Source organism: Haliotis cracherodii, unplaced genomic scaffold, assembly GCF_022045235.1.
Source record: "Haliotis cracherodii isolate W230 unplaced genomic scaffold, xgHalCrac1.p SCAF_10, whole genome shotgun sequence".
Classification (NCBI taxonomy): domain Eukaryota; kingdom Metazoa; phylum Mollusca; class Gastropoda; order Lepetellida; family Haliotidae; genus Haliotis; species Haliotis cracherodii.
Window position 1 is genome coordinate 1,984,816 of NW_027266265.1, and position 26,081 is coordinate 2,010,896.

The 26,081-nt window shown below is 41.3% G+C and overlaps 1 protein-coding gene across 1 annotated transcript; it reads left to right on the plus strand.

Moving 5' to 3' along the window:
- The first annotated feature begins 3,157 nt into the window (after nucleotides 1–3,157).
- LOC139444551 (uncharacterized) lies at nucleotides 3,158–23,390 on the plus strand. The gene is made up of 3 exons (XM_071225455.1): nucleotides 3,158–3,227; nucleotides 20,967–21,029; nucleotides 23,068–23,390. Exons 1-3 carry the CDS (start codon nucleotides 3,158–3,160, stop codon nucleotides 23,388–23,390), a joined length of 456 nt encoding a protein of 151 aa, XP_071081556.1.
- The last annotated feature ends 2,691 nt before the right edge of the window (nucleotides 23,391–26,081 follow it).

Below are 26,081 nucleotides of genomic sequence, written 5' to 3' on the forward strand. Positions count from 1 at the left end.
AGAAGCTCGTGGACGGTTCGACACATCTGTTGTGGAGCAGTGGTAGTTGTTTCGTATCGACTCAAGCCGACCAGATGCCTTGATGGCAAGTTGACTTTGAAGAAACCTATAACATTACTGACGCCGAAGGTTTCACCAAGGCAAGATTGCTGTGGTAGGTGTACAAGTTACATGTGTCACTAGCAGGGTGTGCAGGATATTACGAGCTAATATGGCTTGCAACGCATTATCTTTACGAGTTACAAGAACTATTATCCATATTTGTATGTGTGATGAAACATGTACTATACACTTCAGTGTGAAGTTTCGTAGGTTGAGAAACGTGATATGTTTGTTGCAGTGAACATAACCTTTGATATTCCACTGCAGTGAACATACCACTTTACACATCACTGATGTGAACATACCACCTTACACATCACTGATGTGAACATACCACTTTACACATCACTGATGTGAACATACCACCTTACACATCACTGATGTGAACATACCACCTTACACATCACTGATGTGAACATAACACTTTACACATCACTGATGTGAACATACCACCTTACACATCACTGATGTGAACATACCACCTTACACATCACTGATGTGAACATACCACCTTACACATCACTGATGTGAACATAACACTTTACACATCACAGCAGTAAACATAACACTTTGACGAAACAATTTTCTTACAAGAATTACCGTCCCGCTAATTGTCTCCCCTTTATCGTTAGTATCTGGGCCGTTCAGAAACTGTTGACTTCCTACTTACGTTATTTCCGCATGTCTTCGATATCGATATGTTCACCATCTGACGCATGTCTTCGATATCGATACGTCCACCATCTAACGCATGTCTTCGATATCGATATGTTCACCATCTGAGGTATGTCTTCGATATCGATACGTTCACCATCTGACGCATGTCTTCGATATTGATACGTTCACCATCTGAGGTATGTCTTCGATATCGATACGTCCACCATCTGACGCATGTCTTCGTTATCGATACGTCCACCATCTGATGCATGTCTTCGATATCGATACGTCCACCATCTGACGCATGTCTTCGATATCGAACGTCATCCATCTGACACATGTCTTCGATATCAATACGTCATCCATCTGACGCATATCTTAGATATTGATACATCCACCATCTGACGCATGTCTTAGATATTGATACGTCAACCATCTGCCGCATGTCTTCGATATAAATACGTCATCCATCTGACACATGTCTTAGATATCAATACGTCATCCATCCGACGCATGTCTTAGATATTGATACGTCCACCATCTGACACATGTCTTCGATATCAATATGTCATCCATCTGAGGCATGTCTTAGATATCGATACGTTCACCATCTGCCGCATGTTTTCGATATCGATACGTCATCCATCTGACACATGTCTTCGATATCGATACGTTCACCATCTGACGCATGTCTTCGATATCGATACGTTCACCATCTGACGCATGTCTTCGATATCGATACGTTCACCATCTGACGCATGTCTTCGATATCGATACGTTCACCATCTGACGCATGTCTTCGATATCGATACATTCACCATCTGACGCATGTCTTCGATATCGATGCGCCCATCCTCTGACAAAGACATACTGTAGTGCATTCCCAGCTAAATTGGCATCAATGTATTAAACAGTCAACATTATTGTGTTATTGTGCGTGTGATACTGAAGGGACATGTTTTGGCATATTCCATCAAAGCATATATATTAACAAACAAGGGTGAGTGAGTGAGTATGGTTTTACTCCGCTTTTAGCAATATCCCAGCTTGGGACACCAGATATGGGCTTCACACATTGTACCAATTTCGGGATTCGAACCCGGGTCTTCGGCGTGACGAGCGAATGCTTTAACCACTAGGCTCAACGCCGTCTTGAACATTATCCCAGTTATATCACGTCGTGTCAGCATAATGTGCCAGAAAAGGCAGAAGGGATGCAGATGTTGAACGTTACAGGTGAAACCCACGACACTTTCAAGCTTTAATCTTTTGTGGACTCAATTTAATATATCTATTGTCAAAAGACACGAGCGGGGAATTCTCTTTGTGTAAACAAATAATCCAACCCGGAACAAAGAAATAGTTTACCGAAATCAATCCTCATCACCTTCTCTCTGAAACCTACGCAATAGATGACGTGCGCATGCACTGATCTGCCCGGAGTACTGTCATTAAAGTTCTCAGTCATGCATGAACACACTCTTGTTACGTATTATGTGCTTACGTGTTTACGATAATATCTCCAAATATGGCACGATGCGGATGAAGCCTTAAAGAGCAAAATATGTGTTTTGAGCATTATGCCATTGGTGTCCACATTTGACAACAGTGATTCATAAACACATGCTGGTGAAATAGCCGGAAACGTACAATGACTTTGCTTTTAGCAGAGATCTTTTATAATTATGGAAATGGATTTGTCACTTTTATTTGCAAACAACGGTCTTTAAATTTGTTGTACAAATAAAACCCTCTATGTTGTTTCTCCTGTTTTCCGATTGAAGAGTGAGCTCAGACTGTTTACATTGGGACTGATGACAGGAGTGGAGGCAGTGAGAAGTGTGTGGGGGTGGGAGAGTTGTTGGTTGAGGTGGGTATGGTTGAGGGGGTAGCTGTGTAATCAACGGAATAGACATGTTGATTTACTTTCCATGAACCTTAACAATAGGTATTCCCTCGTCTGTTCACAAACTGATCCATATGTCTAAAATCATAACATGCCTGGCTGAGTAACTAAAGACCAAAATGAAGCTCGACTGTTGCTCTAAGAGATTAAAACTGAGTGTTGTAAGTAAACGAAACAGTTAATAGATGTACTTATAATGATCATTCACAAGACCAGCTAGTTTGTACAATAGATTCCCGTTCCTTGACAGTGCTTAATAACATTTCAGGTCAATGCAATTCTAATAATGCGTATTTTGTGAACAGCTCTTCACTCTAGTTTCCTCCAAGCTTCTTGTCAAAGTACGGAAATTGCTTTGGATCAATTGGTTTGGATCAATATAACTGTCGCTGTCTGAGAAACTTCTGAAAGGGACACGAATACTGTATGTTGGTCACGGTTTCATTTGTTCGTGACACGCACAGAGGCAGAATCCCGCATCAGTATTTGCCGATGGATAAGATAACGTTTTTCGCAGTTCTAGTAACGATTGGTGTTGGAGCTGTCATGTCGCCCTCACCAGGTAATATGCTTGTATTACTTCTTTGACAGGCATTTAGAAGTTGGAGTACTAAGTAAAGATAAGATATATGGATGAACAACTTCTTAATTTCAATTAAAAGCGACGTTTCGGTGTAGGTCCTAACACTTGCTTGATAACGGTGTTAGAACCTACACCGAAACGTCGCTCTTAATTGTAATAAAGAAGTTGTTCATCCATTGATCTTATCCTCACTTGCTTGTATTACATTGGTATAAGCAAATGAAAGGCAAGTAACAAAATGAGTGAGTTGGGTTTAACACCGCTTTGAACAATATTTCAATTATATCATGCCGTGCCAGCTTCGTGGATGTGATGCAGGTCTTACACATGTACAGTTTTTGGTGAAAGCCGCGAGCACGGGCATGGTGCTGACAAACCTAGAAACATAATCGGGGCGAAGTGGGATTTGATCCCTGGATCAAACTCTGCGAATTGTGGCGCCTTAGATGACTGCGTTTAAGCATGCACTCCAGCCTAAAATGTGACATAATATGCGTTATCAAGACAAGGGTGCCTTTCTATTGGAAAGAAACTGTCAGAATAAATGTACAAAGGTACGTTGTTTATAAAAAAACCGGAAACTCGTGCATTTAATGTGTTTGAAATCTATACCTTATGTATCTATATGTCATTTTGTTCATAAACATGATATTCATTTGGTCAAAGATAACGATGAGTTCTCTTGAAAATATTGCTTCTCTTAGGAAGCTGTTTTAAATTCGATATCAGGTAAAAGTTGTAATTCCTAAAGTTTGGGGGTTGGGGTGCTGCTGGGTTTGGTGTAAAAATCCGTCAAAATCATGTTCATGTTTAGCTTCCAACTGTCTTTCAAAATGTGCCACATTTGTGATTCATACCCAGTCTAAACTCAAGAATACATTCAATCTGAAGACGAGTGGGAACACATTAAAGTCTAGATTGTGAGTGAGTGAGTATGGTTTTAGGCCGCTTTTAGCAATATTCCAGCAATATCACGGCATTGTACCCATGTCGGGAATCGAGCCCGGGTCTTCGGAATGACGAGCGAACGCTTTAACCATTAGGCTACCCGACCGCCCCAAAGTCTAGATAGTCACAGTCATAGTGATCGTGTGCCTGGTTGTAAATTTGTGAATGAACGGAATGTCATGTTAACTTATCAGCCAATCAAATTACGTCATGGACTATCTAACATAATCTTCACAAACGCTTGAAAACGCAAACTGACATTCGAAAAGTTAAGATAATTTCATCAAAATAGTTATGAATAGTGTTCAAAAGAAGTAGGGTATATCGAAACGACAGTTTTTTTCAGTATAGAAATATTACATTGTTACGAGGTGATTTCTAAACTGTAGTTGTTCTTGGTGGTTTGTTGCTAATGTCGTACTCAGCAATATTCCGTCTATATGACGGCGATCTGTACATAATCGAGTCTGATCCAGTGATTGAAATCATGAGCATCGATCAACGCAATTGGGATCGGTGACATGCATCAACCAAATCAGTGAGTCTGACTACCCGATCCCGTTAGTCGCCTCTTACGACAAGCATAGTCGCTTTTTACGTCAAGCATGTGTTGCTGAAGACCTGTTCTACCCCGGATCTTCACGGGGGAGACAAGCATGTGTTGCTGAAGACCTGTTCTACCCCGGATCTCCACGGGTCTCACGTCAAGCATGAGTTGCTGAAGACCTGTTCTACCCCGGATCTTCACGGGGGAGACAAGCATGTGTTGCTGAAGACCTGTTCTACCCCGGATCTTCACAGGGGAGACAAGCATGTTTTGCTGAAGACCTGTTCTACCCCGGATCTTCACGGGGGAGACAAGCATGTGTTGCTGAAGACCTGTTCTACCCCGGATCTTCACGGGGGAGACAAGCATGTGTTGCTGAAGACCTGTTCTACCCCGGATCTTCACGGGGGTGACAAGTAAGTGTTGCTGAAGACCTGTTCTACCCCGGATCTTCACGGGGGAGACAAGCATGTGTTGCTGAAGACCTGTTCCACCCCGGATCTTCACGGGGGAGACAAGCATGTGTTGCTGAAGACCTGTTCTACCCCGGATCTTCACGGGGGAGACAAGCATGTGTTGCTGAAGACCTGTTCCACCCTGGATCTTCACGGGTCGATTTCTGTACTGAAACGCAAAGGCTAACCCTGATATCGGAAAATGCGGGGGACAATTCACGCAAGGTATCATTGCTCTTTGATTAGCATATCTAGTAAACCTTAACCTGGTGATTACCATGATATTATCACGATGAAAACATGTCAAATGTACTTAGCGTGTTGCGCTGGCTACTCCAGTACTGATTTGTCCTGTTATTTTAAGCCCCGAGTGTCAGTATATTTGCTTGTTTGTTGTTTAACGCCACACTCAGCAATATTCCAGCTATATGACGGTGTCTGTGAATAATCGAATCTGGACCAGACAATCCAGTGATGGAGAACAAACAGTCAATTACTTTGCCAACAACAAACACAGTACAACAACCACCCCCGTGGTGAGTGAGTGAGTTTGGTTTAACGCCGCTTTTAACAGTATTCCAGTTATATCGCGCTGTGTCAGCTTAATGTTGGAGGAAAGCCCGAAGTGATGCAGGTCTCAGATGTTTACCACGAGCACGGGTATGGTGCTGAGAAACCTAGAAACATAATCGGGATTCGAACCCACAATCATAGGTTTCTGGCGTGCCCAAGGGACGCAACTCTGCACAGCGAATCGCGGCGCCTTAGACGAGTGGGCCACCTGTGCCCCTCCATCCCCCGTTGAATCACTTCAAGAGGTGGCGGTGGGACGGGTGATCGTCCAAATAACGATTTCTCGTTGAAGCGTGGTGTGGTTCCAATTACTAAGGGATATTCATGTTACGTACATTTATCAGAATGCATTCGTGGGGGCTCTCGGGCTTCATTGGAGGACATGAAGTGACGATTTGTCACATCCTTCATCGTTATGATCCACTCTTTACCAACACATACACTACTGCCTAGAAGTTCATTCCCCTTACACGCAAGGGCACCGCGTTACGCAACCCGTGTGCACCCCGTTGGTCACTCGTGTGGAACCCGTCCGCCACGCGTGTGATACCCGTGTGCAAAGCGTGACACACTCATTAGAGGGGGAACAAACTTTTGACCAATGGGGGACCCATGTAAAGCTGAACTTGGAGGTGGTAACAAGGAGAGACATTTCTGTTATCCTGACGAAAAATGATAATACACATGTATTTGCTAATGTCTCCTTTTTAGATGTGGGAATAACATGAGGATTATTGTGATCAAATAGATCTGTCTTGTTTTATACGACCATTGCTTCTAAATGCGATGGTGTTAAGAGAATACATGGTCCTGGAAAATGTTATTGCCATTGAAATGCTTTAATTGTGATTTGACATTAACCGTCTGTAGTACGACTTTCAGTGATGAGGTTTGGCGGAGCATTGTTTATATTGGACCCTAATTACTTTATGATGGCTGGGACTCTTTGTCTCCCGTCTCAGGTCCATAGCCGTGACGCTGGAAAAGAGCAGCATTTAGTTAATGAGAGTGGGTTATATCATTGAGGATACACTTGAGGGAGAGAATACTAATTACCGTACTACAGGAAGAGACCTGTAGACGTAAGCGCGGGGTTGTGTTTTAGCTGGCCGTACCATAATGGCCGCCAGGAGAAGTAAACAGTGAGCTTTGACTGCGTCATCTAAAATAAATAATAAGATACAGCAGTGTTATTTTCAGGGGTCTGTTGAATAAACTCCCAGCGCTACTGTCAATGTATCTTCTACTTGATCCTTGATACATCATTTTGGCATTCACAATATATCGTATTTCAACGTACAAAGGAGCACTGATCTAAAGCAATTCCGCGGGAGTGGTTGTTGCCTTAACATTACTGTATTTTCCCAGTGAGTACCCACATGATATAGCAGAAACATGTTCGCGACCTGTGCTCGCCATTCGTAAGCGCATTTTTATTGATAGTAGAAAGACGTGTGGTCACATTGATCAACAAAAATTTTGGGAATGTAGGTATATTTGTGGGGAGCATCGGTAATGGTTATTGAGCATTGCTTATTTTACAGTGTGTATATGTTAAAACTCAAAATGTAAACATATTTCACGATGGAAATTTATTAAACGCCTAAATATTCAGTTATTTTACAAATTGACTGAAAAATATGTCAATCTGTATTAATATGATAACGAATTCCAAATATTTGTTTATGTTTAATATCATCACCAAGTACAGTTCTGTATTGTTTGGCTTCTTTTCTTAGCATTATTAATATATTGTGATGTGTTTAAGCCCTTTTGGTCGTCTTAATCGTTTTTAGTCAGTCCGTTAAATAAATGGACAGATTGTTCAGTCAATTTGTAAAATGACTGAAATATTTAGATATTTTATAAATTGCCTGAGTGAATCATATTTTACACATTGACTGTAACATATAGAAAATAGAAAAAATAAAATAAAAAAAGAAAATACTTGTGAAAACATCATCTATCGCGCATCTAAGAACTTCCCAACCAACACGGAAAGGAACAAGAATGATTCTGTCCAAAGCTGCAGCGAATGAATGAAAACAAAATGCAAATATCATTATTACAACCTACCAAAGTTATAATGTATCCGTGAATATCAACATAAAGGGACAATATCCATCGCGTCTGCAGCTGTACAAAGAAACTTATTCGATGTCAAATGTCTCTGTAAGAATCAAATAATAATTATTTGGAAACAATATTTGGAATATATATTAAATATATATATATAACCCGTGTTCGTTTCTCAACTTATCACTTAGTTTGTTTCAATTGTATCACATAGGTGCCAAGTCAGCTGAAAAAGCCCACGTGACAACTATTTTCATAATGTCCACAGTTCTTAAAAAATCCATTGAGTTAGATAACAATGAACAATCAGTCAGTGTATTATCAGTTACCCTTTGAACAAAGTATGTTGTTTTTCCATCTGCACTTCACGCCATGATATGAGTGTATTCCCTAGGTTTAGTAAACCTTCCGTCACATGTAAACACTCACTTTTGATATATCCACTGTGCAAGATAACAGTAATTAATCAATCAACGTATTTCCTGTTGATCCTTTGATGGCTGGGAACGATCCGTTGATTTACAAAAAAAGTAAAGCAACTGATCATACATCTCTTGCTGGGCTGCCAGTTCGGTTCAGTTTATTATTCTCCAAACCGCCGTCGGTGGTACAAAAGAATACAAAAGTACTCTTACAAGCATGTAAACAAAGTATTAATATGTGACAAGATGACAGTATGTCATGCATGAATATCTTATATCTTTTCTGTTTTGTGTTTTCTTACTGCTTTAAATATTTCATCAATAAATCTCGATAGGTTCTTAAGATACCTCGTGTTTTGACTGGATAATAACCTCTTGAATGTATATAAATTAGACCAATTATTTTGGTAAGCAGTTGGTAAGTATACACATCTATGTTTTGACAGAGCCTGGCATCTAAACAGATAATGGAATTCGTCTGCAACTGAAGGAGAGTTGCACAGTTCACATACACGATCCTCTTTCTTTACATTATTCCAAATGCCGAGTTCAATAGGTAAATTATGGTTACATGTTCTGAATTTTAAGATTGGAATATACATATTTTTTGTCATTAGTAGGTATCTTTCAAATTTTGGTTTTTCTGTCAGATACTGATAAGAGTAGCCTTTACTGCTCAATGCCATATTGCATCTCCATTCTTGTAGGAATTGATCCTGTAGTATCTGGCCTACCTTTGCAACCAGCCATGTGGTATTACAAGTATAAGGGTTATAGAATATGTGAGTTAGTCCACAGTTATTTAATATAGTTTTAATCCATTCTAGCCAGGGATTGCTTACATCATGATTCCTTTCAACAATGTGATAAATCATTTGTGAAAGTTTCTTATCACACATAGGTGTTGCGATGTTATGCCAGAATTTAATTACACGTTTTGAGATAGTTATGCGTAGAGGTTCACTGCCTAATTCGCCATAAACCATAAAGTTTAGAGTTGATGCTCTTAATCCAGTAGCAAATTTTAAAAATGTTAAATGGACACGCTCAATAATTTGTAAATTTTCGTACCCCCACATTTCTGTACCATATGACAAGATAGGTGATACCATAGAATCAAACGCCGATATCAGGCAATCGAGAGGTAGATTGATATTTCGTGTTCTCTTCAGGAGACAGAACATAGCTTTCTTGGCATTAGAGGCAATATATTTGATTGCGCTTATCATCCTTCGATTTCTATGGAATGTTATGCCAAGGTAAACATAGCTATCTACTATCTCGAGGTGTTTTCCACCAAACATGAACTGGAGTTTACTTCGTTTAGCAGGACCACTGCCAAATATAATAATTTTTGTTTTTGAAATGTTAACATCTAGTTTCCATTTAGTGCAGTATAATATAAACGAGTCAAGGGTTTTCTGTAAATCGGCAGGGCATCGACTAAATAAGACTGCGTCATCAGCAAACAGTAAAGTTATAAATTGTAATAATACGTTTGCGTCATCACCAAGATTAAAATCAACATTTATACCGTGACAGTTATGTTCCAATAGAGATTGCTCGAGGTCATTTATGTACAATGAAAATAGTAATGGGGATAAATTGTCCCCTTGTCTAACTCCCGAAAGGCTTGGGAAAAAAAGCTGATATTTCGTTGTTAACAACAACACACGATTTAATACTGTTGTACAAATTTTTAATTAGGATGAGAAATTTACCCCTGACGCCACTATTGAACAGTTTGTGCCAAAGGCCTATTCTCCACACGTTGTCAAAAGCTTTGGTGAAATCTATAAAAGCACAATACAACTTTTATTTGCTATACTTAAGGCTCTGCATTAACATATTGATGATAAACATGTTGTCTACTGTTGAGTAACTTCTTTGATAGGCATTTAGAAGTTGGAGTACTAAGTAAGGATAAGAATTTATGGATGAACAACTTCTTTATTACAATTGAGAGCGACGTTTCGGTGTAGGTTCTAACACCGTTATCAAGCAAGTGATTTACAGAGTGCAGTAAGCAAGTATATATACACGTAGGAGGCAATGTTTATACAGTAGGGTAGATATTGTATACTGGAGTAGCGAAGCCTGCTGTGTACACACAAGGGCAGTGATGATGACCATCGGTGAAGTCAGTGCCATGATCAAAGGATGAAGCCGGTAATGTAAACAACGGGATTATGGCTGATTGGGGTCCTTGATGAGTTGATGGTACGCCAGGGGTATGTAATAGCCTTGGTCACGGTTGATTGAGGGCTGAAGTCTTTTGATGTTGATGGCTTCTTGTAGTTTCCTGATCTTGAACTGTTGAAGTCTTTGAGGTTGGTGGCGAGGGTTGTGACTAACATGACTGTTACCCGCAACGCCACACTCGCAGACATTCCAGCTCCTTACTCACCCACGCCTGCGGAAGCGCACAACACTTCCGGGAGGTCACTCGAAAACATCGTCCCGACCGAGTATGGCGAAAACACGACACACACCACCCCCACCAAACCAGCTAACTCGCCAACTCAAAACACCAAAAAACGCAAACTCGACACATCCACTCCACCTCCATCGCCCACACCCTCCCCGGCCGCCTTCCTCACCACCTTCGCCCTCTACTTCTTCTCAGCAGGCTCAGGCACCACTCTCTCACTAGAACTTTCGGCAGATAAAATAGGACTTTGGTTTAAAAGAGAAAAAATAAATTACAACAATATTAAAAAAGCCAACAAAGGATACCAGATAATCTTCCCTAACCGAGAATCTTACAACGCAGCAAATAAAATAACTCAAATATTCCACGTCACGGTAATCAAACAAACACCTAATTGGCAACAATATACACGAGGCGTAATTAGGGTTAACCTAAGGGAAACAACTGAGGACTTACAATTATACTCTCTAGAAGCTAACATAAACCAAGACCAAAACCCTCAACCCCTAATCACCAGCACGCGTAGAATAACCTCAACAAGAAACGGAAAAACGGTCCCAACCTCCATTGTCATAATCAACTTCAAAAAGACCGCTAGATTCCCTGAAGCCCCCAAACACATATCCTTCGGAGCCCACACCAACGTAGAAGTCAAACCCTATATAAAGCAGGTTAAGCAATGTTCAGAGTGCCTCAAATACAACCACACTGCCTCCCAATGCACATACCGTAAAACTAAATGTAAAAAATGCGCAAAAACAGACTGCACAGGCACATGCACACCCTGGTGCATCCACTGCAAATCCACCCAACACACTTCACTTTCAAACCAATGCCAACACAGACAGACACTCACCCAGCAGGCCAACAAACACATAAACATAGACACGGCTAAAATCCAAACACGAAAATTTGCAACACCTGCATCTAAACCACTCCTCCCTACACCACAAACAAACACCCCACCCATAACTGACAGCTCTGTCTGGGGCCCCTGCAGCCAAGAAACCGCACCCACCTCACACACACAAGCAGCCACTCAACCAACCACGAACCCTCCCATATCTCACATAGCCAAAACATCAACCCTCGCATGCAAAACAAACCACAAAACAACACGACCCTCATCCAAGCACCCTACAGCCCACATGGCAACAACACTCCCCCTCAAGCAAGCACAACAACAAAACAACACAAACACTAAGAAATCATCAGCTAAACCCATCCCGCAAACACCTACACAACCCTCCACATCACATGCCTCCCCCATGGAAACTCAAACAGCTAACCCTAACCTAACCGATGACGAAGATTTCTCCACTACTGAGGAAACAATAGAAACTACTCCAAATAAAACAAACCAAATTTCCCAACAAGACAACACCCAAAACCTAAATAACCTCACCTTACTCCTAGCATACATGCATAGTCAAAACTCCCCCAAAAAGTTAGCATGAAATCATTCCACAAAGTAGCTTTCAATCTAAACTTAACCAATCTACCCTTCTTCCTCTTTAACCTCCGTCTAAAAGAAGTCACCGAATAAACTAAAAACTAAAAACTAAATCACCAATCACTCGAACCCAATAATGGAAGGACTAAATATTTTTCAGTGGAACGCCAACGGACTCACCTCCCACGGCCATGAACTAAAAACTAAATTTAAACTAAATAAAGGCCCTCACATTGCTTGTATCCAGGAAACCAAATTCTCAAAAAAATCCAAATTTACACTACCTAACTACAACTCAGTTAGAACTGACAGAGCAAAACCCAAAACAAGAAGAGCCGCAGGAGGACTAATCATATTTATCAGGGAAGATATAAATCACGAAGAAATAAAAATAGACACGCCAAACCTAGAAGCCAACGGCATTAAAATCACATTAAATAACCGAAACATAAACATAATAAATATTTACCACTGGGCGGAACAAAATGTCCAACCTGGGGATCTAAACAAACTACTCCGAATAAGCGACAAATCTACTATATTCCTAGGAGACTTCACCATCCTACATGGAGCATAGGTGATAAAATAGATAATCATGGCAAATTAATCTCCGAATGGATAGAAACAAACGATCTAGTACTCTTAAATAGCAACCAACCCACGAGGTACGATAAGATAAACCAAAAAATGTCGGCTATCGACTTAACCATATGCACCACAGATCTAGCTCAAAGTACTCAATGGGAAGTGCACGACGTCCCGCTAGGTAGTGACCACTTCCCCATAAACATAACTATAGGAAATACAAACGTACCAATCCAAACAGAAAACCAAGAACCAAAATTCCATTACAATAAAGCTAACTGGGACTAATTCCAAGATATCTGCAACGAAGCTAACTTAAACGAAATAGAAAATAATGATCCAGAAACCTATTGTAAAAACCTAACAGATTATATAATAAACGCAGCCAAAACCTCCATCCCCTTCAAAACATCTAAAACAGGCAAACCGACCATACCATGGTGGAATGAGGAAATAGAACAGACTAGACGAAAACGTAAATCAGCCTTCAATAAAGCAAAACGCGACTACAAACATCTAAAGTTAGCCCACGAACTAAACCACCAGGTTCAAAAACTAGTCCAAATAGCCAAAAGTAGAGACTGGAAAAAATTCTGCGAAGGTATAAATAACCGTACAGATGCCAAAACGGTCTGGCACAAAATCCACGCCATTAGAGGTTTAAAACGACATAAAAAAACACCTAGCATTAACAACTCAACCAACCCCGCCCAAAAAGCAAATAATCTCGCCAACCACTTTTCAGCCGTTAGCAGTAACTCCAACTTCAGCCAAAAATTCCAAGAAAAACTTAAAACAGAAAACAAACCCACAAAAGAACCAAACAATAACAACCTGGAAATAAACCAACCCTACACAATGGAGGAGCTCATCTACGTAATCCAAAAGAGGAAAAAGGGCACAGCCCCAGGATTAGACCTGACTTCTTACCAAATAATTAAAAAACTCCCCCTAAAACTACTCCAGGAACTACTCAAACTATACAATCTCATCTACCTAAACGGACAGGTTCCTACTCCCTGGAAACAGGCCCTAGTCATACAAATACCTAAACCTAATAAACCAGTTAATCAAGCTAACTCATATAGACCAATATCCCTAACTTCAAACTTATGTAAAGTAATGGAATCAATGGCTTAAAATAGATTACAACATTACCTAACCCCCCAAAACATCATAAATCCACATCAAAGCGGTTTCACTCCTGGCCGCTCAACCCTAGATAGCCTCGCCCAACTAGTGCAAGATATTAAGACAGGACAACTAAATAAACAATATACCACAGGCATCTTCTTAGACTTCTCTAAAGCACGACGGGCTAATACAAAAACTTCAAAAAATAGGACTCAAAGGTCAGATAATAAACTACATCTAGGACTTCCTAAACAATCGTAAAATAACCGTGGGTATAGACCAAACACTATCGGACCAATGTCCCCTAGAAAATGGCACTCCCCAGGGCAGTATCCTCAGCCCCACCCTCTTCAATATAATGATAAACGATCTATTCGAGGGCCTACCCCCTAAAGTAAACACATCGAAATTCGCGGATGACGGAGCCCTCTGGATCCGCACTAAAAGCATTAAAATGGCCCAAAATTTACTCCAAAAATCTCTTAATAAAATACAACAATGGGCTGACAAATGGGGCTTCTCCCTTAACTCAGAAAAAACAACAGGAATAGTATTCAAACATAAACACATGAAACCCGCCACCCCAATCCTCCAGCTAAAGAACCAAACAATCAAATTTCAAAAACAAACCAAATTCTTAGGACTTATTTTCGATGAACATCTCACCTGGGATGCTCAAAACCAAAACCTAACAACTAAATGCAGTAAAGACCTGAACACCCTAAGATGCCTAACTGGCTCAAACTGGGGAGCCTCCAAAGATACCCTCCTCTCTCTCTACATATCACTAATTAGCTCAAAACTAGACTGCGGCTGCGCCATATACAATACCCTAAACAACTCTCTATCTAAAAAACTTGACTCAATACAATATCAGGCCCTCAAACTAATTACACGCATCCAACATGGCACCTCCTACACTTCACTTCAGGCCTTAACAGGAGAAATGCCACTAAGTCTACGCAGGGAACAGCTAAGCTTAAATTTCTGGGCCGCGTCCCAATCAAACCCTCTCATCCAAAACCAAAATATCAGCCCCAAAAACCAAGCTCTAGCTCGTAAACACCCCTTACTTACCCCAATATCCCAAAGAATAACAAACTACCTCAATGAACACCAAATTAAAAATCTTAAACAAAACTGCAAACAATCAAATATCTTCACCCCGCAACTTAAAATACCCAAAATAGACACAACACTAGCTAGCCAAATAAATAAACAAACCGACCCAAACATAGCTAAAACCACCACACTAGCATACATACACGAAAATTGGCCAAATTGGTTTCACATTTACACGGACGGATCCTCAGATCCGACCTCCAAACACACAGGTTTCGGAGTCCATACCACACAACCAACTAAAACCACACAATCCTTCCGACTCCCAAAGAACCAATCAATATTCACGGCAGAACTAATGGGCATGGCCTCAGCCCTCCATAATCAAGAATCCAAAAAACACAAAAAAATCCTAATACTTACCGACTCCCTAAGTGGACTGCAAGCCCTCCAAAACAAAAATACAAAAAAAAGACCTAAATTAATAAATCAAATACTTAAAAGCTCCAACGACCTAACGAAGGCAGGCAAACAAATAACCTTCTTGTGGATACCCGCCCACGTAGGAATATACGGTAATGAAAACGCCGATAAAGCAGCTAAATTATCCCTCAAAATCCCAGAAATAAGCTTAAACTTACCAATCTCAAAATCAGAAATTAAAAGCGTAAACAAGCAAAAAATCCCCCCAAAATGGCATAACCTTTATCTAAACTCAAATAGCCAAATCAAAAATGTACTCAGCAAACCACTAAACAAACCAAAAATTCTCCATCCATCAAAAAAAATCGACAGAGTAATCACTAAACTCCAAACAGGACACACCAACCTAAATAACCATCTAAAAATTTTTAAAAAACATACTACAAGTAACTGCCCACACTGCAAACAACTAGAAACCCCAGAACACGCACTCATCCACTGCACACACTATCTAACACATCGAACCGCATTACAAACCACCCTCAATCTAAACAAGGCTCTCACTCTAGAAGCAATACTAAACCCACAAAATAAACTAGAAAACTTCAAGGCCTTAGGCGTATTCTTAATCAAAACGGAACTAATAAAACGCATCTAAAAACACTATAATCTACCAAATCAAAATTACATGAACAAACAAACATCCACTATACCCAGCTCCCTTAGTTCTCCTCCCCAACCCCATCGGCATCTATTCCAAATCTCAAAATTCCCAAATTCTATATAAGCAACCCCTAAAGCCCCCTCTTGGGTTGCACACACCACTTTCGCCCCTTTCGGAAACACATTAAATGGCCTGGCCGGGCCCGTGTGCGAAATACGCATCAGTCGGAAAGCGCACGTTAAATCTCCAAAGTAAGTAAGTAAGTAAGTAAGTAACAACTTCATTGTAAATAGACAAATGCACCTGTGACTTGCGTAGCCTTGTGGTGTATATCAAGGTTTTAAGTACCGATTTAAACACAGACGAGGTTCCCGTTCCCGCATACACAGGAAATGCTGCATGTCCAGCCTCCATCAACACCTCTAGTGATCTTTTCGCGATCCCGAGCCTTGCGCATAACCATTGTCATGACCTGGTTGAGTGACTTCCTCCCATCAACGTGAAAGGATTACCCACAGAGAAAGAAAGGATTAAAATCATCCATAAATCTTATCATAACGTAGTACTCCAACTTCTAAATGCCACTCAGAGAAGGATTAAAATCCTAAAGACATCCTATCTACATGATATAGATACTCACAACCTCTGATAATAAACTGTTACGTTTGGTCATTGGGCAAATGTAAAAATCACAAACCCTAACGAGATTCTGTCTACATGTCATACCCGGTGATTGTGAAGATCACAAATTCTTTCATCAGTCAGACAACATAGCTGTTCATATTCATTTCCAACATCCTCCTAGAATTAGTGTAAAAGTGTCCCACACAAAACTTTCTTTTATTAATTCTTTCAAAATACAAAACAGAAAGTGGGGTGTGGGGAAATGGGACATATTCCTACGTGAAATAATAAGACAATGCAGTTTACCGGGGGCAGCCCGAGCTCTACCATCCGCTCAATTACCGCGCTATAGTGCCACCGCTGTCTCGTTATACCGTTACCGTGCCTCACGCTCTGGCTTCACGATCCAACACCCGTTTTCGGTCTTAGGGAAACTTACACATCTTTACAATCAAACACCCGTTCTCGGTCTTAGGGAAACTTACACGTCTTTACGATCCAAAACCCCATTTCGGTCATTAGGGTCAGCTGGCTTTGGGCAAGGGTTAGCCATAAATTCTTACCTTTTCAAGCGTTAATCCAGTTAATCCGATTGGTCGGTCAATTGCGGGTGTGGTTTCAAGAAAAGATGAATGGGAGAGCGGGCAGTGACGTCACACGCATGCGCAATTCATTGTTTACTGAATTACGCATGCATGTCAATGGGGATTCTAATGACCTGTTAAACGAGCACTGATTACATGAGATAGCGCCTGTGGTCCAGTGGTAGAGCGTCGGCTAATTAACGCATTAATTAGCAGAGCCGGTGAGCCGGCGAAGAGCGTTCGAGCCCTCATAGCGCTAATTTCATCTGAAAAAGTGCGCCCGGTAAAGTGCACTACTCCCAAACGTTATATTGCAATCAAGTGGAATGACTCATGTGGGCAAAATGAATATGTTCCAAACATTTACCAACCCGCGACAATCGTGTCAACACGGGGGTTCCCCTAGCAATAAACTCGCATCTAAATTCACTACTGTTCTACTGTCTACTGTCGGCTAGCAACAATGGCTAGACTGGACCCTCGTGGAATGGTTCATGCCATAAAAGTCTAGCAACCGAACACTAATTAAGACGGCCGACCTTGCATTTATGGTCTGGTGAACACAGCTCAATGGCCGCTCATTAACTCAAAATTCACATCTCACTGTTTCGTTTAATCTCACTATACATTTGATAAATTTGTCAACTTCAACTGAAACCCGGTCCCGTGTTACACGCGTGGCACACGCGTGTGCAACGCGTGACCCAGTGTGCAACCCGTTGAGCACCCATGTCACATGCGTGTTACACGCGTTCTCAACGCGTGTTAGGGGAATGAACTTCTAGGCAGTAGTGTATGCACACTTGTCAGTATTGGACATCTTCTATTTGTGTTCATAGTAAACGTCATTCGTGTCTGATTTGTGTCATTAATGACATTAATTATTGAATATTCGTTCGAATATTGAATCTGAAAGGTTGACTGCATGTTTATTTATGACCACTTTCAGCCAAAAGTCCGTCCAAGTAAAATCAATTCTTCCTTATGTTTCATTTAGTCTATCGGGGATCTCGTCGTCTAAGGCGCCGCGTCTCGCTCTGCAGATCTGTATCCTTATGGAACGCCAGAAACCTATGATTGTGTGCTCAAATCCCAGTTCAGTTTGTCAGCACCATACCCGTACACGTGGGTTTCACACAAGTAGTAAACGTCTGAGACCTGCAACACTTCGAGCTTTCAAGATGACACGCCGTTATATGACTGGAATACTATTTAAAGGACCTTTATCCAAACTCATTCAAACTTTCTTGCATGTTAGCTTTTCATGTTGTATTTTGTTATGTCATGTTAAACACTAGTGCGTGAGTGAGTATGGTTTTACGCCACTTTTAGCAATATTCCAGCAATATCACGGCGGGGGACACCAGAAATGGGCTTCACACATTGTACCCATGTCGGAAATCGAACCCGGGTCTTCGGCGGGACAAGCGAACGCTTTAACCACTAGGCTACCCGACCGCCCCTGTTAAACACTAAATGATGGTCACGTGAAAGAGATTTACACATCACACAATTTGTCATAAGATTGGTAGTTAAGCCAATAGATGAAAACGGTATTTATTGTGATAATGTACGGATACATATGCAAATATAAAATGCAGAAAAAGTAGACAAAATGTTTGTTTCACGATAAATTATTGTTCTATCATGACGTAAATTCTAGAGATTCGAATATGCGCTGGCAACTTAATGATGTTAGTTTTGAGAGGGAAGTGTCTAGTAACTTGTTCCCCATAGACGTAAGTCGTCTAAGCAAGGAAACGCAGTGGCCGAACGATCGCATCCAAAGTGGGAGAGACATGACAATTGGTATGAGGAGAAAATGTACAGATGATCGACGGGATGAAATTGTGAGAATAAGCGGGAAATATCAAACTTAACCCACCTGCTCGTAAAATGGACTCGTCCAACATTTCCGACGTCGGATTCTGTTCAGGGAGTCATCATTATTAAAAATTAGGTAAATATTTTTAAAGCTTGTACATTTTATCAAAATCCTTGAATAGTCTGTAGATACTATCTCATATAAGAAATAAACGACTCGTGGTTGTTGTTTATCGTACAATTAAACACCGCAGGGAGAAAAGACCATAGCCACACCCAGGAGTCTTGTACAGTTACTAAGCAAGGAAGGGGGGTGGCTGCTTGTTTTGAATGTGCGTCTTCACAATTCGCCCGAAGCTGTTGATGGTTTTGATTTTGACACACATTTCTCAGAAGTACAAAGTAGACAAAGAGTTTAGGGATAACAACGTCTTTTTTATACTGTAATAGCGACGTGATTTCACGTTTATGATTATTGATTCTTAACCTCACGTCGACGTCACTTCTGATTTTTATGTCATTTTTTTATTAAAAGCTTCTGCACAAGAACAAAATTAATTGATCGATGTTGAAAAACCTAATTTCGCGAAATGAAATACTGTTCTTTGATCTCACATGAATTGAGTGAGTAGTGTTTTACGCCGCTTTTAGCAATATTCCAGCTATATTACGGCGGGGGACACAAATAATGGGCTTCAAACATTGTACCCATGTCGGGAATCGAACCCGGGTCTTCGGCATGACGATCGAACGCTTTAACCACTAGGCTACCCGAACGCCCCTAAATACCACATGAAAGATTGACATGACGATGCTATTGCATTTTGAGAAATCTCATTCTGTAAGCTTCTGTAATAGGGCCTTGGCCATACATGTCAAACATGTTGGTCCGGTTACGTCAATCCCACTGCTGAACCGTGATATAAACCATTTAAAAATGTGCCATCACCTGATTTTCTGGTTTGTTTGTCGGATCCTTTTGTGCCCAGTGAAATTCCTCGGAATAATGAATAATGTTTCCTAGGTAACTCGAGATTGATTATTCTGTGTCGTTGACCTTTAATATACATTGTATTTTCTTATATATTTTTAATACAACGGTTGAAAAAGGTAGCAGCTTTGATATATTTCTTATGACTATAGAAACGGCTTAGTAGCATCCTATCAAAATAAATGTGATATTCGGTTAAAACATTGAAAACAAACATACCTTTATCACGAACATCTGGTGTCATCAATGATTTATATTTGCGTCACAAAGTTGCCTTTCACGCCCAATGGAATCTCTCTCGACAGATAGTTGAGACTAATTATTCTCCGACGTTTACGGTTTAACAAATATTTTAAGTGACAAAAATACATGTATGAGACCTTTGCTATGGGAATGAATATGTAAGTGGGTGAGTGAATATCAATCAACGCCTCAGCCAGCAATGTTCCTGTTGTATTACGGCAACAAGTAAGTAATCGAGTCTTGGTTAGTTACCCAAAGAATGAACAAAGGCCTACTCCATCTCGCCAATCAGCAAAGTCCCACACATCGACAACCGGATCCTCATTTTTCAACTCTTACCAGAAACAAGGGACACGGATGACCTATGCTGACCTGGAACATTCGCGGTGGTTATGTATAGGAAACAAGTGATCATAACTGCTTGTTTGAAAAGCATTCTTGCAGTTGATGAGAAAAAAGGAACATACAACTTTATGGATAACAACTTCTGGTTTATTGCATATAGATAGAAGTTGTTGTCCACAAAGCTGTATGTTTTCTTATAAACTCACCGTAACATAACCGTAGATATACAGTGTATACACTGAATGACGTAGTGGATTATGTACAGGTTTATATAAGCATGTTTACTGCAGACTATGTCGTTAAACAACGAACTAAGAGTTGTTTTTCGTTTCAGTGTTCGCCTTTAAAACCGTGCCCACAATGACTGTCACTGTCACAACTAAAGTTGTTAAAACTGGTAAGTTTGAATATACCTTCGAACCCGTGAAGATCCGGAAAGAATAGGTCTTCAGCAACCCATGCTTGCCGTAAAAGGCGACTATACTTGTCGAAAGAGGCGACTAACGGGATCGAGTGGTGAGGCTTGCGGTCTTGGTTGATGCATGTCATCGATCCCAATTGAAAGGATCGATGCACATGATATCAATCTCTGGATTGTCTGGTCCAGACTGGATTATTTACAGACCGTCGTCATATAACTGGAATATTGCTGAGTGCGGCGTTTAACAAAACAAAAATAACATATGATTATGCGGTCGGGATCTTAACTGTGTCCAAGTTATAAACTCTTTTTAGCCCCGCCCCTTCGTCCCCGGGGGTGGGGGTAGGGTTCATTCAGCCACTCCATTTCTCCATTCTTCAATTTGGTTTGAATCCCCACGTTTGGAGAATGCTTCCAACCAAATATGGTTGATCTCTAAGTTCCAGAGAGGAAGTCGTTAAATCAATAACGCCAAATTACACCAATTTGGACCCGCCCCTCAGCCCCTTGGGGGTCAGCCCCACCATTTGTACAATTTTGAGTTCCGACCACCTAGGAATGCGTCCAATCGAATTTCGTTAATTTCCAATTAGTGGTTCAGAAGAAGAAGTCGTTTGAATAAATTGTTGACGTACGGAGGACGGACGGACGACGAACGGACGGACGGACGACAGACTTCACGGTATTCCATAAGCCCACCTTGGTCCTTTGGACCCGGTGAGCTAAAAATCAAACAAATTATTTTAGCTGTCCATGGCAGAGTCACAGGTCAACACTATCAGGACAACATCATTTTGTGCCATTTGCACAACGTGTTGGGCAGTTTTCAAGATGATAATGTACGTGTTATCGGTCCAGGATTGTGACTACTCTCAGTGTGTTGCTAAATGAAGATATTTCTTAAACGTTCCCTTTAAATTGTCAGCAGAAGAATCGTAATTATAAATTCACATATCGTTTCCCGTTTAAAAAAATTAGTATATAAACGTCAGAGCAAAATGTTACATGATAATTCCAAAACTCAATTTTGTGGATATTTATTTTCCTCACCATAGAGGGACATGCTCAAAGCGCTATTATTATCCCTGTAAACCATCATTCTCAGCTCCAGGGAGTATGCAACCCAAGCTGCCAGCTAGAAGGTTAACAATCACATTGCCATCTCATCCTACCGGGTACCCATTAACTGCTGGGTGAACAGAGGCACTTTTCGAAAAAAGTCCCGAGGAGACATGTGTAACATGTTCTTCAGTGTGGGACAGTGCCGAAGCCTTAGAAAGTCTCAGGAGCAAAGCTGCCGAAACGCGATGTTGCTGAACTTCACCTGATTTGTGACCTGTGCTTTGTACACAGTGCTTTGTGCTTTGTGCTTTGTGCAGTGGGCCAGGTGCCAGCATGATCAGATTGAATCTGTAATCTCCCTCGCATCGCGATTACATCGGCACAGCGCGCATTACAAAAAACAGCCACCGCCCGAATGTTGCAGGTTCCTTTAGTTCGACACCAACCACTAAAGGCAGGCCACTCCTAAATTGAAAATATTTTACGGACGCCTCGATCAATATATTTTCACAACCGAAATAGAATCCATTGAGCGGCAAAGGCGAACTAGTCGTGACAATTTTATGAGATCACTGAAAATCAGTGATGACACCAGGTGTTCTTGACAAGAGTCAGCATGCCCCCTCTACCTGTAGCATCCGTCACTCAAACAATTTGCATAAAAAAGCAATCAGGTGATATTTGACCAGACAATCCAGTCACATGACAGCGTAGTTACCATTTAAACAAATTGATAATAACAAATTTATAGTGTCTGTTTAAGTACTACATGTACGTTGATACATTGAAAATATGGCTGCAATAATGCCGATGCGAAGTTGAATTTTAAGTCACTCACTCACTGATACATTAAAATGCTCTGTTAATGGTAAAGTAACTATATGTTTTTGTGAAAGAAACATATTTAAAGTATAAGAACAAAATGACCTCATATTCTGTTTTTGTCATTCAGCAGTTTCGTCAAACAACGGCTCAATGTTTATCAACCTCTCGCACTGCCGGGCGTCAAACGTCAGTGCAGCAGAAGACATCACATCCCGTCCACCCCCGGAGAATATTAATGTGGATTTTGTCCTGCAATCTGGAAACACGGAACTATTTGACCATTCCAAGATGGCGGCGGGTCTCGGGAGGTGCGCCCGTCAGTGCACCGAGTCGACAACCTGTGTATCGTTTGCCTTCAGCCACAAAGGAACCTGCTATGCTGGAGCCCAATGCGACCCTGGACAGTTACCGGAAACAGTGTTGTATTATGAAATGAGCGTGTTCCGTTGACATTACTGTTCTTTTGACGAGGTTTTTCCTCTTAGCTTTCTTCGCGGTTGGTGTGATAACTCCCTGTTTGGACCTGGACCATATGTTCAGGTGAACAATTGACTTGCCTTTGGCCTTGTGATGGTGATTCGTAAACACGTGGTTACGGTATAGGCGTTCAATGGACTCTTGCTTTTATTAGATATTTCCCATGGTTATGAAAAGGGGTTTGTCGCTTTTATTAACATGTCTTTGTTCTGAATAAACATTTCTTATCGGATTTCTTGTTGGCATATTCCGAAGGAACTTTCCTCCGAAATCCATTTCTCGAATTTCTCACCTACGAGGCAGTTCGGTTTTAATCGTCCTTTATAACGAGAGCTGAGAGAGTGTGCCTATGGACTATTATGGGATGCATGCGACGTCTGGGGGCATGAGTGATACAGTTGACTAACTGAACACTACGGAAGTCACCTATAACCCCTTTCACGGACGAGTTCAATTCGCCTTTCATGCAATGCCGGATTACAGACTGTCTCCCGCGGAACGAAAGAGGTCGCTTTATATCGGTTATGTAAAGTAGAGATACACGTACTGTGATCAAATTAATGTCAGATCGAAATGATAGTTTCTAATTAATATTTGAAACCGAACTTTGACACTTTGAACTATATATACTGAACCAAATTAAAAACTTCACAGTCCTAAAATTTTATCATTTTGAGCAGTTATCATTGTGGGCCCTTATTGTGTATTTAAACAGTAATGGCCACGTATTGTCTTCAGATAACACCCGTTTCTGTGCAGGTGAATCGATCAAAATCATGTGCTCAGCACTATAGTGGCAAAAGTTGTTTTTCACGTGCAACTGGTCACGTGGCCATAATACCGCACGTGTTTTCAGCCATACTTGTTAGCAGTCATTAACAAAAGAAGAAAAACACAAGAAAACAAAAGTCTTTACGGCCTTTTGTCATGCCACGCCTTTCAAATGTGCAACGTGAACGTGCCGTCGGCATGTTGCGACGGGAACGTCCGTAGCTGAAGTCGCAAGGACGATGGGTTGTAGCCGACGGACTGTTTAAAAGATGTCAACAGCAAACGGGTACCACCGGATTTTTGACGGCCACATCAACCAGAAATGAACTGTTTAGGGGTAGACTGAGTGCGCAAACTGTTCGAAACCGTCTGAGAACTGCTCACCTTCAAGCACGACGGCCATACTGCGGGCCGATTCTGACTCAATTACACAGACGTCAACGTCTATTGTGGGCACAGCGACACTTACGATGGACTCAGAGGGATTGGAATCAAGCCGTCTTCAGTGATGAATCCCGATTTAATCTTTGATTTGCTGATGGTAGGGCGAGGGTGTGGAGGCACCGTCATGAACGTTACGCCTAGTGTTGTGTACAGGTGGTTGACAGATTTCGAGGCGGAAGTGTCATGGTGTGGGGTGCTTTCTGTGGCAATGCACATTCCAGGCTTCTTGTCATCCGTGGCAACCTCAACGCTGTTACTTACCGCGACCAGGTACTGGCACCAGAACTTCTGCCCTTTATGGCAGCACATGGACCCGGTTTGATCTTCCAACACGACAATGCCAGACCCCACACAGCAATTTTGACAAGGAATTTCCTTCAGAATGCGAGAGTCAACGTCATGGACTGGCCGTCAAGGTCTCCCGACCTCAATCCCATCGAACACGTCTGGGATGCTCTTGGCAGAAGTCTGCGTACACTCCAGAACAAACCACAGAATTTGCAAGATCTTGGCACCATTTTGCAGGAACAATGGCGTCGTCTTCCCAATCATGTGTTCACAAGCATCACAAGTTCCATGCGGAGACGTTGTGTGGCAGTTGTCAACGCACATGGTGGCCATACACGCTATTGAACTTGTGTGCCATCAGATTCTCGTGCTTGGGACTTATGATTTATTACCGAATACCGTAGGTGCTTGGAACAAATTGTGTGTGTGTGTGTGTGTGTGTGTGTGTGTGTGTGTGTGTGTGAGTGTGCGCATGTATATGTATGAACTATGTTTTATTTTCACCATTGAGTGTATAGAGATTTTCGGGAGCTCGCTGTGCAATAGGATGACATGTTTAGCTTGAAGAGCACCTTTGCAAAAACTCGTTTTGCCGATTGTTATTTATTCGTTTAGACGGCAACCCCACAACCACAAATATTACAAATGGGCTGAGGAGTCAAGCACTGAAACAAGGCCTAGCCTGGAGAAGACAGGCATACAGATCATTTTCATATTTCAACTTTTCAATTCAATAAAGGACAGCCTCACATGCTCACGTGGTGTACATTCCTTGTTGCCATCGTCTTTCCTGTTTCAGGTAGCCTAGTTGGCAAAGCGTTCTTTCGAAGACCCAGGTTCGATTCCCGACATGGGTACAATGTGTGAAGCCCATTTCTGGTGTCACCCGCCGTTGTATTGCTGGAATACTGCCAAAAGCAGCGTAAAACCCTAACGATTCACTCTTATTTCATCTCCAGGGATTGACAGCACTCAATAGATGACTGAACATCTGAGTGAGTTCACTTGGTGTCTAGCCGGGAGAGCCACATTTCAGAAATGGCTATTGCCGGTAGAGCCACATTTCACCTATTCTAGCGGGTAATTAATTAATCCGATTACCGATACCTGTATATGAGTGTCCCACATTTTAATTATACTCCTTATACTCACTTACCTGGA

Excerpts from the sequence above, each read along its gene's own strand:
- LOC139444551 (XM_071225455.1), top strand. The coding sequence starts at position 3,158 with ATGGATAAGATAACGTTTTTCGCAGTTCTAGTAACGATTGGTGTTGGA. Across the intron at positions 3,228-20,966 it reads TGTCATGTCGCCCTCACCAG|TGTTCGCCTTTAAAACCGTG; the intron begins GTAATATGCTTG and ends TTTTCGTTTCAG. Across the intron at positions 21,030-23,067 it reads AACTAAAGTTGTTAAAACTG|CAGTTTCGTCAAACAACGGC; the intron begins GTAAGTTTGAAT and ends TTTGTCATTCAG.